The sequence below is a fragment of the Ruditapes philippinarum genome, unplaced genomic scaffold (genome assembly GCF_026571515.1).
Source record: "Ruditapes philippinarum isolate M1 unplaced genomic scaffold, ASM2657151v2 ctg10492_1_1_1_1, whole genome shotgun sequence".
Classification (NCBI taxonomy): domain Eukaryota; kingdom Metazoa; phylum Mollusca; class Bivalvia; order Venerida; family Veneridae; genus Ruditapes; species Ruditapes philippinarum.
In genome coordinates, this window is record NW_026863445.1 from 26,096 (window position 1) to 40,734 (window position 14,639).

The following is a 14,639-nucleotide window of genomic DNA, read 5'->3' on the forward strand; positions in this document are numbered from 1 at the left end:
GCTGCCTTTAATATAAAACAACGAACAACAACTTCTAAAAAGGTATTAAAGGAAGTAAAAATTGAATGTTTTGAAGCTATGCAACACTACTTAAACATACAGAGAAATTGAAAAGATAATTAAATACGAAAAACATGTTCGTTGCATGCGTCTAGAATCTAAAAAAATTACGTTCATAACACACATTAATACCTAGGCAGTTATTTGACTAACAGCTGTCAGACTGGCACGAGTAAACTTTCTTTAATAGTGCTTAATTGCAATTAAATTAATTAAATCTTAATTTAGTTATCTAACTGTTAAAACCAATTAAGTCCTAGACTCGATTAAAGCCACTTTTACGACGTGTTAATAATACATGCTGACAGGCAATAAAAATTGCTATGAAACGTGTGAATCACGAGTGACAACATCTCACATTAATGTCGCCGACCTTTGATCAGTCGGCTGTTTTCACACTTCGACTAATTGAGATGAAAATATGTTCGATTTTAATTGACGGGACCAAATTTTCTTTTCGACTAAACAGGAGTCTCGGTAAGTCAAAATTTGACCTAAGCGGAGTTAAAATACAAAGATAAATAAGGAAATTTGATGGGACTTTCGAAATTCTTCGACTAACGCGGAATTTTGAGTAAAGCGATTTTGACTTATTGAGACTGTAGTTGAAATTTATTTCTTGCTTTTTATGAACCGACCAAGACGACGTGTTTCACAAATTCAATTAAAGCATGAACATTAATTTAAGACTCACAATCTAACATAACCTGACATTTATTAGCCAGATAATTTGAGATAACAATGAATTATACAATGGTAAGCTGCTTCAATAAACGTGACTGATTAGACACCGCATTGTACACGTATAACCCTGCTCTATTCAAGGTGTAAACTTATTGAATAATTGAAAATAATGATTAATTTCTAAGACAAAAGCATTAAGTAATGAGATCTATAACGCTTATATTATATATCTACTAGTAGAAGTGCAATGTCCTCGAAATTTGTTTCTGAATTGGGACCAAAATTGTGTAAAAGTTGCCTTTAATATAAAAGAACAAACAACAACTTCTAAAAAGTTATTAAAGGAAGTAAAAATTGAATGTTCCGAAGCTATGCAACATTACTTAAACATACAGAGAAATTGAAAAGATAATTAAATACGAAAAACATGTTCGTTGCATGGTCTAGAATCTAAAACAAGATAAAATGGGTAAAAAGTATTCATTTTACCAATAATCTGGTTTAATATAGTCTGTGTTCCAAACATATCCCAGCATATGCAGTTACCAAATCTGATAGGGTTCATCTGCCTGGACGTTTATATCCGTTTTACTACTACTAATTCATACACAACGAAATATTAAATATAGTTCATCGAAAGTAGACGGTTATGTAATTGGATATTTGACACAAAAATAACACAATTATTTTAATGCATGCCATCAACTACATGCATATAGAAAATAATGGTATTTTGCTTGAGAACAACCAGCTGGATGATCTTCTGTGGTGGTAAACAAACTTTGGAAGTATGTTAAACTGTGTCACTGCTCCACCAAGAATGTAAACAGTTCCTTAATTTTCTTCTTTTTTTTTGACAAAAAGGTAATTGGTCCGTAAAAGGAACACTCTTTTGATGATCTTTATTTAAGATATGCTGCAAATGTCTGCTTTTTGAAATTATAAAAAAATGTCATTTTCATATAAATTAGGATTTATTTAAACTTCACAACAGCAGGTATAAAGTGCTGTGTGGCAGCTGTAAAAAGTTGCCCAGTACTTCACTTCAGTGTTGTTCTATTATTCCGGTCCTTCGGGATCATTGATGCCAGCACTATTGAGTGTTGAGAATTGAGTACCACTCAAGCCGGTGCTAGGGGTGCGTGAGGGATGTTGCACTTATTCATTATCCCTCATGTACAGACTCAATCAAACCGAGTCTGCAATTCTCTTGTAATTTTGTTGTGATTTATGCTTCCGAGGGATCACTTAGTTTCCAGATTTTTAATGTAAACAATCTATGGTTTTAAATCTATGGTCTTATTTCTCTCTATTCTAAAGAAATTACAACTTAAACCGCTTACCATATATTCCAAAAAATGTCTTCAACGAGTCGAATTAATCTTAGGGATCTAGGGCAAAAGGTAAGATACTTACCGTAGACAGTAGACGAGAAAACAACGAGGGACACAAATAAAAGTGTCACCAAAAAGTACGAAACAATAAAGACATACATTTGAGGAACATGTCAAACTTGTACAAACATCTCGGTTCTGCAATAATCCAGTATCTACCAAGTCTAGTGGTAAAATAATTAGAAATGATATGATTAGAAGACAGAAAGTGTACAAATATTTTGAATACTTGCAGGGTACATATCAAAAGTTTCAGAATTTAATTCTTAATGGATTCATGTGTTCACATAATTGTTTATTTCTGTAATGACTGAACCACCCTTTTTGGTTGGTATCTGTCCATCATATGTATGTTTACCTACTGACATCAACAAACATTCAAGTGATTTCTTTAAGAGCAACACCATAAATAACTTCTTGACAAAAATAATTTAGATAAAGATTATGTAGGCATGTTTAAGCAGGAAAAGAACCTGACAGTAATATACAACTTAGCATGTTGCAATATGATAAAGAAGCAAGAAATAGTAAAATGTTTACAGTTTTGTAATATGCGTGAAAATTTCATTATGTCTGCTTCTGCTTTGGCGAAAAAATTCGTTGTAGTTAATGCCAAACTTGAATGCTGTAACAATTTCGAACCATTTTCGACATACATTCCTGGATGAAATAATAATAATAACATAATTCACGCTTTTATAAATACTTTCTTACTAATACATTATAATCAATGAAAAGCAAAATTTGACCTGACATCTTAATAATAAAACTTTTCGAATTTGTTGTTTTATTACACAAAGAATTAAAGACGGGTCCACCAGTTTGTTTCATGCTTATTTACTTGTGATTTCTTTTCCACTGAAATAGACAAATTTAGATAAGAAAAGCTGACCAATCAAATATTAAGTTTTGTATTGTCAGGACAAACTTAAATTTGATTTGAAGACAATTAAGGTGATATTGTTTTAGTACCATGGTATGGTAATATGTCAGAATGTTTCTAAAAGTTACGACCCATATATCACTTATAAATGGAGAATGAACAATTAGACGTGTTAATTAAATTTCTTGGTTTAATGATTTACTGTGGTTACAAACCAAAGACACTTTTCTGATTAAGTTTAATCACCTTTTATTCTGTTAAACAAGAAATCGTCTGATTTATTACGTTGGTTTATTTTTAATTTGAAATGTGTTTGAATTATTGCTTTTTTTATAAATTAAGTTCTAAACAGATGTGTTCGTTTAATTTCAAATTGATTCCAGAAACACATTTTAGTACCATTTTTGTATCCATGTATGAATAGGTCATGTATGTTTTGTTTGTTTGTCATTTTGTTGGGATTTACATCGCACTAACAACATGTATTTCATAAACATGTGCTTTTTAAAATATAATTATAGCAATTTGACGGAAATAGAAGACAATTGGTTGTCAGTCATTAATGAGAGCAATTATAACTCTCAGTCCATTTCAAAATAAATTTTTAATTATTTCGCTCAGTAAGCAAAATTTAAAAACTTAACCTTACCATAAACTTCGTTCATTAAATGCCGCCTATTTCTACCTATTTTTTTTTCGATGTAGTCCCTTTTTGTCTTTTGTCTTTCTTTAAAACATGTGAATTTGATCTATTTTATTTGAAAATGCTAAACAATTATTTTACTCCACTGACATTTATATATGCTCATATATCGCATTATTGTGATATATGCTGTAGTGCCTTTATATGCAGTCATGCCTTTTATATATAAAAAAACAAAAACAAAAGAACAACAACAACCAAAAAACAGAAACCTAGATTACAGTATTCAAAGCTTGGAACATGCCGTTGTTAAGGCATTTAATGCTTATAAATATACGAAATGTAAGTTGTGATATTTTAGAATTTAAAAATACAAAACTGAATACAATGTACCTTCACATGCGTGAATTTATTTTAAGAATTTTTTTTCTTTGACATGGTAAAGACGTTTTAGTGGTTTTGTCTCCTTTTTTTGTATTGAGTATGTCCGTGTGTGTATATGTCTTAGTAATTATGTTGGCATGTCTTGAAAATTTTTAAAAATAATATTTTCTTGACGCGATGTTAAAAACATAATAAACGAGACAATAAGCACATGATAAAATAGTTGGTATTTTGTACAACACACATTCATAATATAAGGGCCGATCCATTAAGTCCATAACTTGTTTCTCATAATATTGTTATTTTATTAAGTATCAGATGCGTTTGTTACAACGTCATTACGATACAGTTAGGTTTAAATATAGTTACAAAAATCACACAGAAAGGAGTATATGTAAATCAAGTTATGTTCAAGAAATGTCCCGAAACTGTTGAAGTTAAAGATAATAATATAATCAAAAATACATTACAATCCATTCTGTAGCTATTATTACGTAGGAAAATTGAAAAACATTCATTCAGGGTGTCATTTTGTTTATATGTTTATTATTTACTGTCTTTCACCTCAAAATATATCCGTACGCAAGAGGTAATTGTAAATGTCTTATGTTTGTTCATATTTTTAACTCATATGAGCACCAATTTACTACCAAAATGTGTAAATAAAAATGGAAAGTCTACCATTTCATCCAATCATGCGTTATTTAGTTCTTTAATGATACAATTTTGTAATATCAAGAAAATTAATACTAAATATTGTTTATATTACACAGGGGTTTCTAATGAAAATTTCGATACTGTTTTTGAAGATATATTCATACAGGTTAAGTAAATATGTTGAATACCGTTAAAGGTAAAGAGATCTTTGGTCAAATTGATAACTACAATTCATGAATGCAAACTTGTATCCTTGTATACCATCTGTAGTTTATTAAGCGTTCAAAATCTTGCAAGCGCGATTTGATTAAGTCTGTTCATTTACGGTACTGGAAAGTGCAAGCAACCGTCTATGCTAACTAGCATGGCTTAGAAAGAACACTTTAAAGGCATCCGAAGATGCGTTCAAATGGCGGATATCATAAAAACTTCATTATGACAAATTCGCGCCATTCCACGATAAGCTCCGTTTGGTTCCGAAGAAAAGGAATGTGTGTGACCTTAACGAAAACACGATTGGTTGAATAAAATAAATAGAATATTAAAAGGGAATCAGAGGTAACATTTTTTCTCAAACGATGTAACTTAACGGTATTCAAGCTTGCCTATATATTTGAAATGTAGTAATGCCTCGTAGATGTCTACAAGTTTTATTTATCATGCACCTAAGGTCAGAAATACTCCCCCCCCCTGAGAGCGTATTAGAGTCATATGGATAATAAACAACAGGTTTTATTGAAGTGTCTCTTCCCTTTTTTGGACGTTTCTAATTTATTAAAAATAACAGATTGTAACGAATGTTTTTAGGATGCCAAGTTGAAGGTTAGAGAATTATCTATTAAAACTTGTCGTTATAGCATGTAACGCTATATCTTAGTGTCCAAATGATGTACTTTTATCTTATACAAAAGAGGCATGTCAAAGAAATTATCATTTTTCAAAAAGCTTTCAAAATTAAAGTGGCGTCTCAATTGGATGAAATGATGTATATGACTTCTAGTAATTTCCAATTGTACTTGACAGAAGAGGAATTGTCTGTCTGTGCTTTATAATATTTCTTTGAGAGAATGCTTTCCTGCAGACACATACATCTTGATAACTGTTATGTTAAATAAAAATAAATGAAAAAAGATAAAATATCAATCAATTTTCATTCAGATTTAAGATCAAATTATGATTTATATCGAGATAGATTTAAGAAGAAATATATTCATGCACAATCAGAAGGGTGCAGGCCATCCAAGGAGCTTTCTTCAGTTCCTTAGTTTCCGATAGTTAGGTTTTTGCACAGACTCTCACACACAAGTTTGCCGTCCACTCGGCCTGATTTTACATTGGCTCCTTGTGGCAATTATGATTTAATACTAGTATTTCGTTCATTTGTTTGTCCGTTTTGGCTTTTATAAAAGCGTGTGTTTTGGCTCAACTCGAGCTGGTTTTACAATCACGTTTGGGTTTTGTTTCCTTTTGTTTAGTAATTTTCCATTTATCTGACGTGTAACATAGACACTTTTTCATAGCCTCAAAGTACAATTTAGAACCTTAAAACTTAAACATGTAACAGTTTCGGCCCGGTCATTGTACTCAATTTTAAATTGATCCAGCCTAGTTCGCTCGTCACATTACTCATCATGTAACATTTCTTGGTGGTAAGCACGCCTCTATCCATTTCCCAAGCATTGGAAATTGTCATTAGTTACTGTATCAAGTCAGTCCTGAGTATGAATGCTTTTAGCATTGCTGCTGCTGCTGTTGCTTACAACAGGGGATACCCGCCTCCTTTGAGCAGGACGTTCTATGTGCCGAATGATTTTCTGAATTAAAAAATACTCATTGCAGACACATACATCCTGATTACTGTTATGTTACACAAAACGAAATGAAATAGATAAATGAATCAATTTTACATTCAGGACTAAGAATAAAATAATGATTTCTGTCGTAATGGATTAAAGAAAAAGAAACATGTAAAATATATTAACATTTTGAACAGGTTTTAAACCAGTTAAATTGTAATTTTACTTAAAATTTGTAAACCCGCCTAAGAAAAGTTTGGTTTTTATATGTATCTTTTTTCAAAACAAAAATAAATGTTTAACTAACAAATTGAAAATGGGAGAAATCGAAAAAATAAAGCATATAAGCATAGTATTACTTTAAAAATACATGTATAAACTATTTATTGTCGCATTAACAATGGAAATCAGCTGCTTTTGTTAAGGATTATTTTATGATTATATCTCATCAATTGAAATAATCTGCTAAAAACAACTTTAATCTAAACACTTTGCAGTTTTGTTACTGGGTCGGGTGGGGGCTGTGTCATTGAACGCCGCCTTTCCTTGATGATCTTGTTTATCATATTTTGTTACGAATAGTGCACAATTACAACACGATGCTATAAATCGCTTGACACATCCTACACTATGAAGCTGCTAAAATTAAAGACAATGGGACAATCAGCTTTTCATTCTTGTCAAGCAAATGATTTCAGTGAAATGAATTTGAATTAAGAGAAAAAGTGTCTGCAGTTACAAAATTCTTCTGAAGACATTTTTTTGAGACAGCAAAACACAAAATATCTGACTGAATTTTATTCTGCTAAACATTTAAGGCAAGGTACAGTCTTCTGTATTATTTAAGTACCAGTTTTTTATACAATGTTTGTCATCAAAAGATTGACACTATGATAATGGTGATTGACCAATAATTGAGAATAACGATAAATATAGTGACAGCGGAGAAAGAAATCAACACAATGTAACTTTAACACCAATATAATTAGGCAAAATTTCGCGTGAAATACCTACCTAAAATTAAATATTTTTGTAATAACAGGCGCAAGTGATGTGTGCTTGTAAAATCTATTTCATTTAAAATAATATCAATATCTCACAAAATTGCAATTATCATAGCGTACTTACGTCAGGAAAAGGACGTGATAACCTTTTTTAAATGAGGCAACATACAAGGGCTGTAACTCGCTCAAAATAGAGAACAGTAGCCCCCGATATTTGTTTTACTTAAAATGTTTCTGTTGTTACATATTCTGTCTTTTCCAAACTCGGTTATTGACTAGGTTGTCTCCCTTGTGGGTAAGTGTAGTTTACTTCCGGTTTAAGTTTTTACAACGGTAAAATTAAAAGTGCTGTCATATATTGTGTTAAAAACATACAATGAGTTTGTCATCGTGTTTTACTTCCAAGGAAACAACATTGGAAGATATACTTAACCTGAAAAAGGATGAAATTGTTTCTTATTTACGTAGCCATCAACAAAAAATCAGTGGAAACAAACATGACATAGCCGTGCGTGCGCATAACTTTCATATGTCGACTTTTTCAAACAGAGATTGCAACACAAATTTTGATGAAAATGTGCATTGTGTCTTGTCAGACACTGGAAATATTCCAATTTTTGAAGATCTCAAGTGTGGTTGGTCAAGTGATAGTGCATTATTCCCAAAAGTAACTATTGTTGACATTGAAAATTATCTCATTAACAGCAGTCACAGGTCTTCAGATGCATTAAAAATGGAATGTTACAGGCAATATATTCGGGGCTTGAATTTCTACAAGGAAAAGTACATTCATAAAGTCATGATAAACAACATTTCTGAGACATGTAGACATTGCTATATTAAATCTAAATGTTTGCCATCAATGAAACAAGGTGTATATTTACAATGGATTTTGACTACTAAGGACACTCCATTCAACATTCTACAGGCCAACTGCTCTTGTCCAGCAGGGTATGTCTCATTTTTCTTATAGTTACCACTGTTTCCTGTATTTTCTGAAAAAACAGGGGGGGGCATTAATTGCCAATTGACTCTTTTGACTAAAAAAAAAAAAACACCGACCCTATTGAAGAACTGAAATATGAAATGAGCCGTGTCACGACAAAACCAACATAGTGCGTTTGCGACTAGCATGGATCCAGACCAGTCTGCGCATCTGCGCAGTCTGATCAGGGTCCATGCTGTTCGCTTACCAACTCTATTACAAGTGAAGGAAATGACAGCGAACAGCATGGACCCTGATCAGCCCAGAGGCGCATCTTTATCCATGCTGGTCGCAAACGCACTATGTTGGTTTTGTTGTGACGCGGCTCAAATATATATGATAAAAATTACAATATACATGTATATTATATATAATTGAAAATTATTATGCAATGATTAAATTTTAAGCCAGGTTTTTTATCCAGTTACTTTGGGAAAAGGACCCTGGTAAGAATTGGGAAAAACAAGCTATTTCACTGAAATTGGGAATTTTTCATTTCAAATGAAATATATACTAGATAAAGCTATTTGTCATGTAAATATTCAATAATATGTGATTCCTTGAAAACAAACTACTTATTTATTCATTTCAGTATTTTAGATATATAGTTTCCTTGGATACCTAGTTACTAAATTCAGCAACTCACTTCATGGGGAGTCGGCACAGTGTCTGGATAGCATATAAAATGCTTATTTGAACCTGTGAACACACTAAAAAAAAATTCACCATCAAATATTATATATATATATTTGATGGTGATTTTTTTTGTGTGTGTTCACAGGTTCAAATAAGCTTTTATATGCTACCCAGACGCTGTGCCGGCTCCCTTTGACTCACATACTTTCAACAATTTTTTATTTTAGAGTAGTGTTTTATAATATTCATATTAACCGTAGCACTATGTCCCCTGAATAGCCCAGTTTCCACAAAATATAATCTCTAAACCGCGGTTCAATTGGGATTTCTTTTGGCAATTTGGAAAAAACTATGCTTAATTGCATTGGGAATGAGTCCTACTGTACAGAAAGGCTGAAAAACCCTGTTAGCACATAATAAATAACGTGGAATTAATAAAATAAGTTATTCAATAGTTTTACACTTCCACTATATTTTTAGATTACTATATCTGTTTTACTTAATAAATTGATTTCAAATAATGTATACATTTCAGACTGGGAGAAGGATGTAGTCACATTGCCGGACTTCTGTTTCCCTTAGAGGCAAATCATACTGCTAGTAGTGAGGATCCTGATTCAGAAGTTGCATGTACATCCAAACCATGTGTGTGGAATCAACCGAGCAAACGTAAACATAGTCCGAAAAAAATTGAAAACATTACATTCAAAAGAATTAAATTACGAGATGAGGAAAAATCCACTTCCAGTAAAACCACAAATTGTATTGCCCGATGAGCACGACTTAGGTAAATTATGGGATAAGTCATGCTCCAGGTTAGGTAACCATACAAATGCTGCCATATTTAGTTTATTGCCATCTATTGACAATACCATACCAACCGAGAGTGACTTAAATGTATCTATAGAAGAGACAGTTGAAACATCACTATTCATATCTCATCAAAGTGACAAATACATAAACATTATGCAAACTGTAAAAGAAAGAAATATGTCACAGGAAGAAGCTTTATCTTTTCTAGAAGATTGTGATCAGGATGTCATATATGAAATTGAAGAACGAACAAGAGGACAGAACGACAATAATTTATGGTTGACATCAAGGAAGGCTCGAATAACAGCATCTGTATTTCATGACATCAGTACACGAAAGTCCAATACACCACCTGAAAAACTGGTTGAAAGAATTCTTGGAAACTCTGGTAACAATAAATATAATGAATTTGTGCCATCTTTAAAATGGGGAAAGAAAATGGAAAATGTTGCCAAGAAGCATTACATTGCAATAAATAAACTTAAATTTAATAGAAAAATTCAAATCCAAGAAAAAGGATTGATACTTCATAAGGATTATTCATATTGAGGAGCAAGTCCTGATGGTATTGTTGTTCACAACAGTACAAGGCATCTTATTGAGGTTAAATGCCATTACAAGTAGAGGACAAAATCTGTAACTGAAGCCTGTAGAGATTCTGACTTCTTTTGTTTTGTTGATGAAAATAATGACATTCAATTAAAACATTCAAGCAGATACTATGCCCAAATACAAGGTCAAATGGGAATCTGCTGTGTAAAATCTTGTGACTTGGTTGTTTATACAACAAAACAAACAAAAATCATTCCTGTGTCCTTTGATGGAGTGTTTTGGGAGAATCTTCTTAAGAAATTAATTGCATTTTATAAACAGTTTGTACTCCATAAACTTTCATATTAAAGGCATGTTTATGACAGATAGACTAAGATGATATTGGGAATCAGTGTATGGGTTTCAAATTTGTAGAATAAAAACATCAAATTTAAACATGAATTCTTATTTCAGTATTGCATACTTAATAAGGAATTTTAATGACAATGTTAAATAGAAGTTGGCAGTTAACTGGTTGAAATTATATAAATATGTATTAAACACTGTTAAAAATGTTTGTGTTGTACAATTATATATAACACAAACATATTCAAGATAATTATGACATTGTTTAATGATAAATGATCTTAAGTTTCGCTAACATATTTAAACACTAAAGTAATATATATTTGGCAATATGTTTACAGCAAACTTGAGCCGCATCATGACAAAACCAACATAGTGCGTTTGGGACCAGCATGGATCCAGACCAGCCTGTGCATCCGTGCAGTCTGATCAGGATCCATCCTGTTCGCTTACCAACTCTATTACAAGTAGAGAAACTGATAGCGAACAGCATGGATCCTGATCAGACTGCGCGGATGCGCAGGCTGGTCTGGATTCATGCTGGTCGCAAACCCATTATGTTGGTTTTGTCGTGACACGGCTCATTTGTTTTGTGTGTCTCTTAACAAGTCTCAAAAATAAAATGCATTGTTTATTTTTACACATGGGCAATTTAATACTCTGTATCATAATTTATCATGTTAATGTTAAAGAACATTCAGTATTAAATGAAATGCATTGAAAAGTCTAACAAAGACATATTGGAAGAATTTTTTATTTCTTCATATTGAAATTCAATGGCATTTTGAGTAAATGGCAACAGATTGTGAAAACAAAAGTGTACATTTGCACTGTTATCAAAGCATGACAAAATATAATAAGGACATATTGTTAAAAACAATTTCTAATATTGATATACATTTCATGTAAAAACTTAAACCGGAAGTAAACTACACCTACCCACAAGGGAGACAACCTAGTCAATTACCGAGTTTGGAAAAGACGGAATACATTTTCACAAAGTTGTACAACATTTTCATATTATTTTTCCGGACTTTTAGTCATTTGATGATATTATTAAATATAATGTGTAACAATTGTTTTTATATATTTGTAGAAAATCAGTATTACTTGAATCTTTAACATGTAAAATGTCATGTACATGCACTAAGTACATTATTCAAAAAATTATGCTGAATGTAACCACAAGTACACTCTGTAGTGATAAATAAATTAAATTAAAACAGTTCTTTGTAGTTTTTCAATTCCTTACAACATTTGAACAAGAAAAAATTTTATGATGAAACAAATGAGTTATAAACTTTGTATGTAGAAAGGCTCATAGAATATTTTTCAGTGAATGAAATTTAAATTTAAGATAAGAAAAAGTGGTCGTATTGCTTACATTTATTCCTCAAAAAGGTACAATTTGTTAAGAAATCTTACTGCTCTAGAAAAAAAGATGAGACAAAAATTATGATGCAGACAAAAATCTATAAAAGCTGAGATCATTTTGAAAATCAAAGTTAAATATGTTTTCAAGAAAGTACATGTATTACTCTCACTCACAACTCATTTTACTTATGGTCAATGACATTACATATAGTTTATAACTTAAAACATTTTTTTTTTGCAATAATCTCATAAGTCACCTAGTAGTGAGCTTGTTCACAATAAAAAATGGACATTAAATTTGGATCCCATTAAAGTAGAAATTTCCATAAAATATAAAAGTCAGAATAACAGTTATACATGTAGTGTTGTCTACATCTCCTCAAAAAAACTCAATAATATCCATGTATCAATAAAGTTAGTTTCAAGTTTATATCTCTTACTCTGCAGGCATACTCCAGACAAAATAATGTACATGTATGAATAAAATATGTATAAGAGCTATGGAATTTTACATCTGAAGAGTTTTTTACCTACATACTGCAAAAAGTATTCTTGCATATGAGACTGGCGTTTCAATTAGTTTTAAAATGTGAATTTTAAACATATGACTGCATGGAAAAATATTGACAGGATAAATAGAATGGTAGTAAGAGTGATCACTTTGTTTCCAGATTTCACAGATGAAGACAATTTATCTGGCTCAGCTTCGGTTGTTATCTGGTTTGCCTTCTGCTCACCAGATAAATTCCTACGCCTTGCCTCAAACTTGCTCCATCCACAGCACTAACCTATTATTCTCTATATTATTGCAGACAAAGCTGCAACTATAAGTTTGCCATTCAGGGATCACATTAAAGCAATTTAATTTACTTCACTAATGGTGGCATTAAATTAGTTAAAGCGCTGCAAACAAAAATGATTTCATTTGAGACCTTGTTGATAGCAAGTGGCAACACGCCCTGAAGAATTCTAAAATTTTTAATTTGCTCCATCCTCCTCTCAACATGAATTATTGCAGATGCAATGCGCCTTGTCAAATCAACCTCTTCCTTTGAAAATTGAGATTTTGTTTTAAAGGGTGGACAATACAACTTGACACAAGTTTTTTAAGATCTGATTTTAAATGAATGAACCCTTTATCTACCATTACAGCATCTCCCTTCTCCAACATCTGTAGCAAACTGCTTTCTCTTGTGATCTGTACATCAGAGGCAGAGCCTCCCCAAAGTTTAGACACAAAGACAGTAGCTCCAGTCATGCTGACTCCAACTAACACTTTGAATGTATTATGAGATTTATAATTTGAATAAGTAACTGATTTATTTTCCAATGAAGATGGTGTTTGAATAAAAATTTCAGTACAATCAAGAATTATCCTAGTGTCTCTAAAGTGTGTAAAACAAGATGGAATTGATTTCTGCAATACTTCTAATTTGGGCAAATACACTAATGATTGAAGATACTTGTACATAAAAACTATCCAAGAATTGAATATTTTTGAAACAGAACTACCAGATATTTTAAATCTATATTCTAGGTCTTTCACAAGTAAGCCAAGTCTAAGTCTCATCATCACTAAAAGAAATTCATCAACAGACCTCAACTTCCGTTTTTTTCCAGTGTCATTTTTAAAGGTGTTTGGTTTTGCTGAACATAACTTATCTGCACCAAATTCAATGAGGGTTAAAAATAGAGAGTTAAAAATGAGAAATGATGGTAAACCCGTGTAAAACATTATTTTTTCATCACTGTCTTGTATATCTTCAATTGTAATATCTGGTCTTTTTGTGTGTGTTGATACATCATTTTTTTCTTGACAGGCTTGCACTAATTTAGAGTGAGACACAACATCCACATTCTCGTCACTTGTGCAGATTCCACTTGCATAGCTGGGGGAAAAATCAGTAAATAATAAGATAGAATTTAGGTAAAAAAACACTCTTCAGTGTTTTGTTTAATATACAAAACAATATTATAAAGACAAACTATGAGCAAATAAATATATTGAAAGCTGCTAAATTGATAAAAATCCATGTTAAGACCTTTTATGTATTAAACCATAGTTTAATGTTTTAAACTTGATGGCCAGGCACTAATTAGCTCTTTTGTTATGAAAAATTAAAATTGTTCTTTAACCACATTTAGTTAGTTCAAATGAAATGTTATTGAATATTTAAAATGTACATTTTATTCTTCTCAGAAAGTTTAAAGCTACATGCCCCCAAATGAGTGAAAAATATTTTGAAAAATCAAATTTAAGAAAAATATGTTCAAAATATAAGGAACGTATCTCTTTTGTCAAAACATAATACTAAGTTTGTAGAAGCCATTGTTTACCTTAAAGTTTTATTAATATCACAAAAGTTCTACAGAGTGACTAACGCAGTAGAATCTAAATTAACGTAATTTGACACTTTAAAGGCAATTTC

The 14,639-nt window shown here is 31.5% G+C and overlaps 1 protein-coding gene across 1 annotated transcript; it reads right to left on the bottom strand.

The window, feature by feature from the left end:
* Positions 1-11,574: 11,574 nt before the first annotated feature.
* Positions 11,575-14,152, bottom strand: LOC132722117 (uncharacterized; the record flags this gene model as incomplete). Its single annotated transcript, XM_060706551.1, has 1 exon — positions 11,575-14,152. A coding segment is annotated over one exon (909 nt), but the record flags the coding sequence as incomplete, so codon positions are not given.
* Positions 14,153-14,639: the final 487 nt, after the last annotated feature.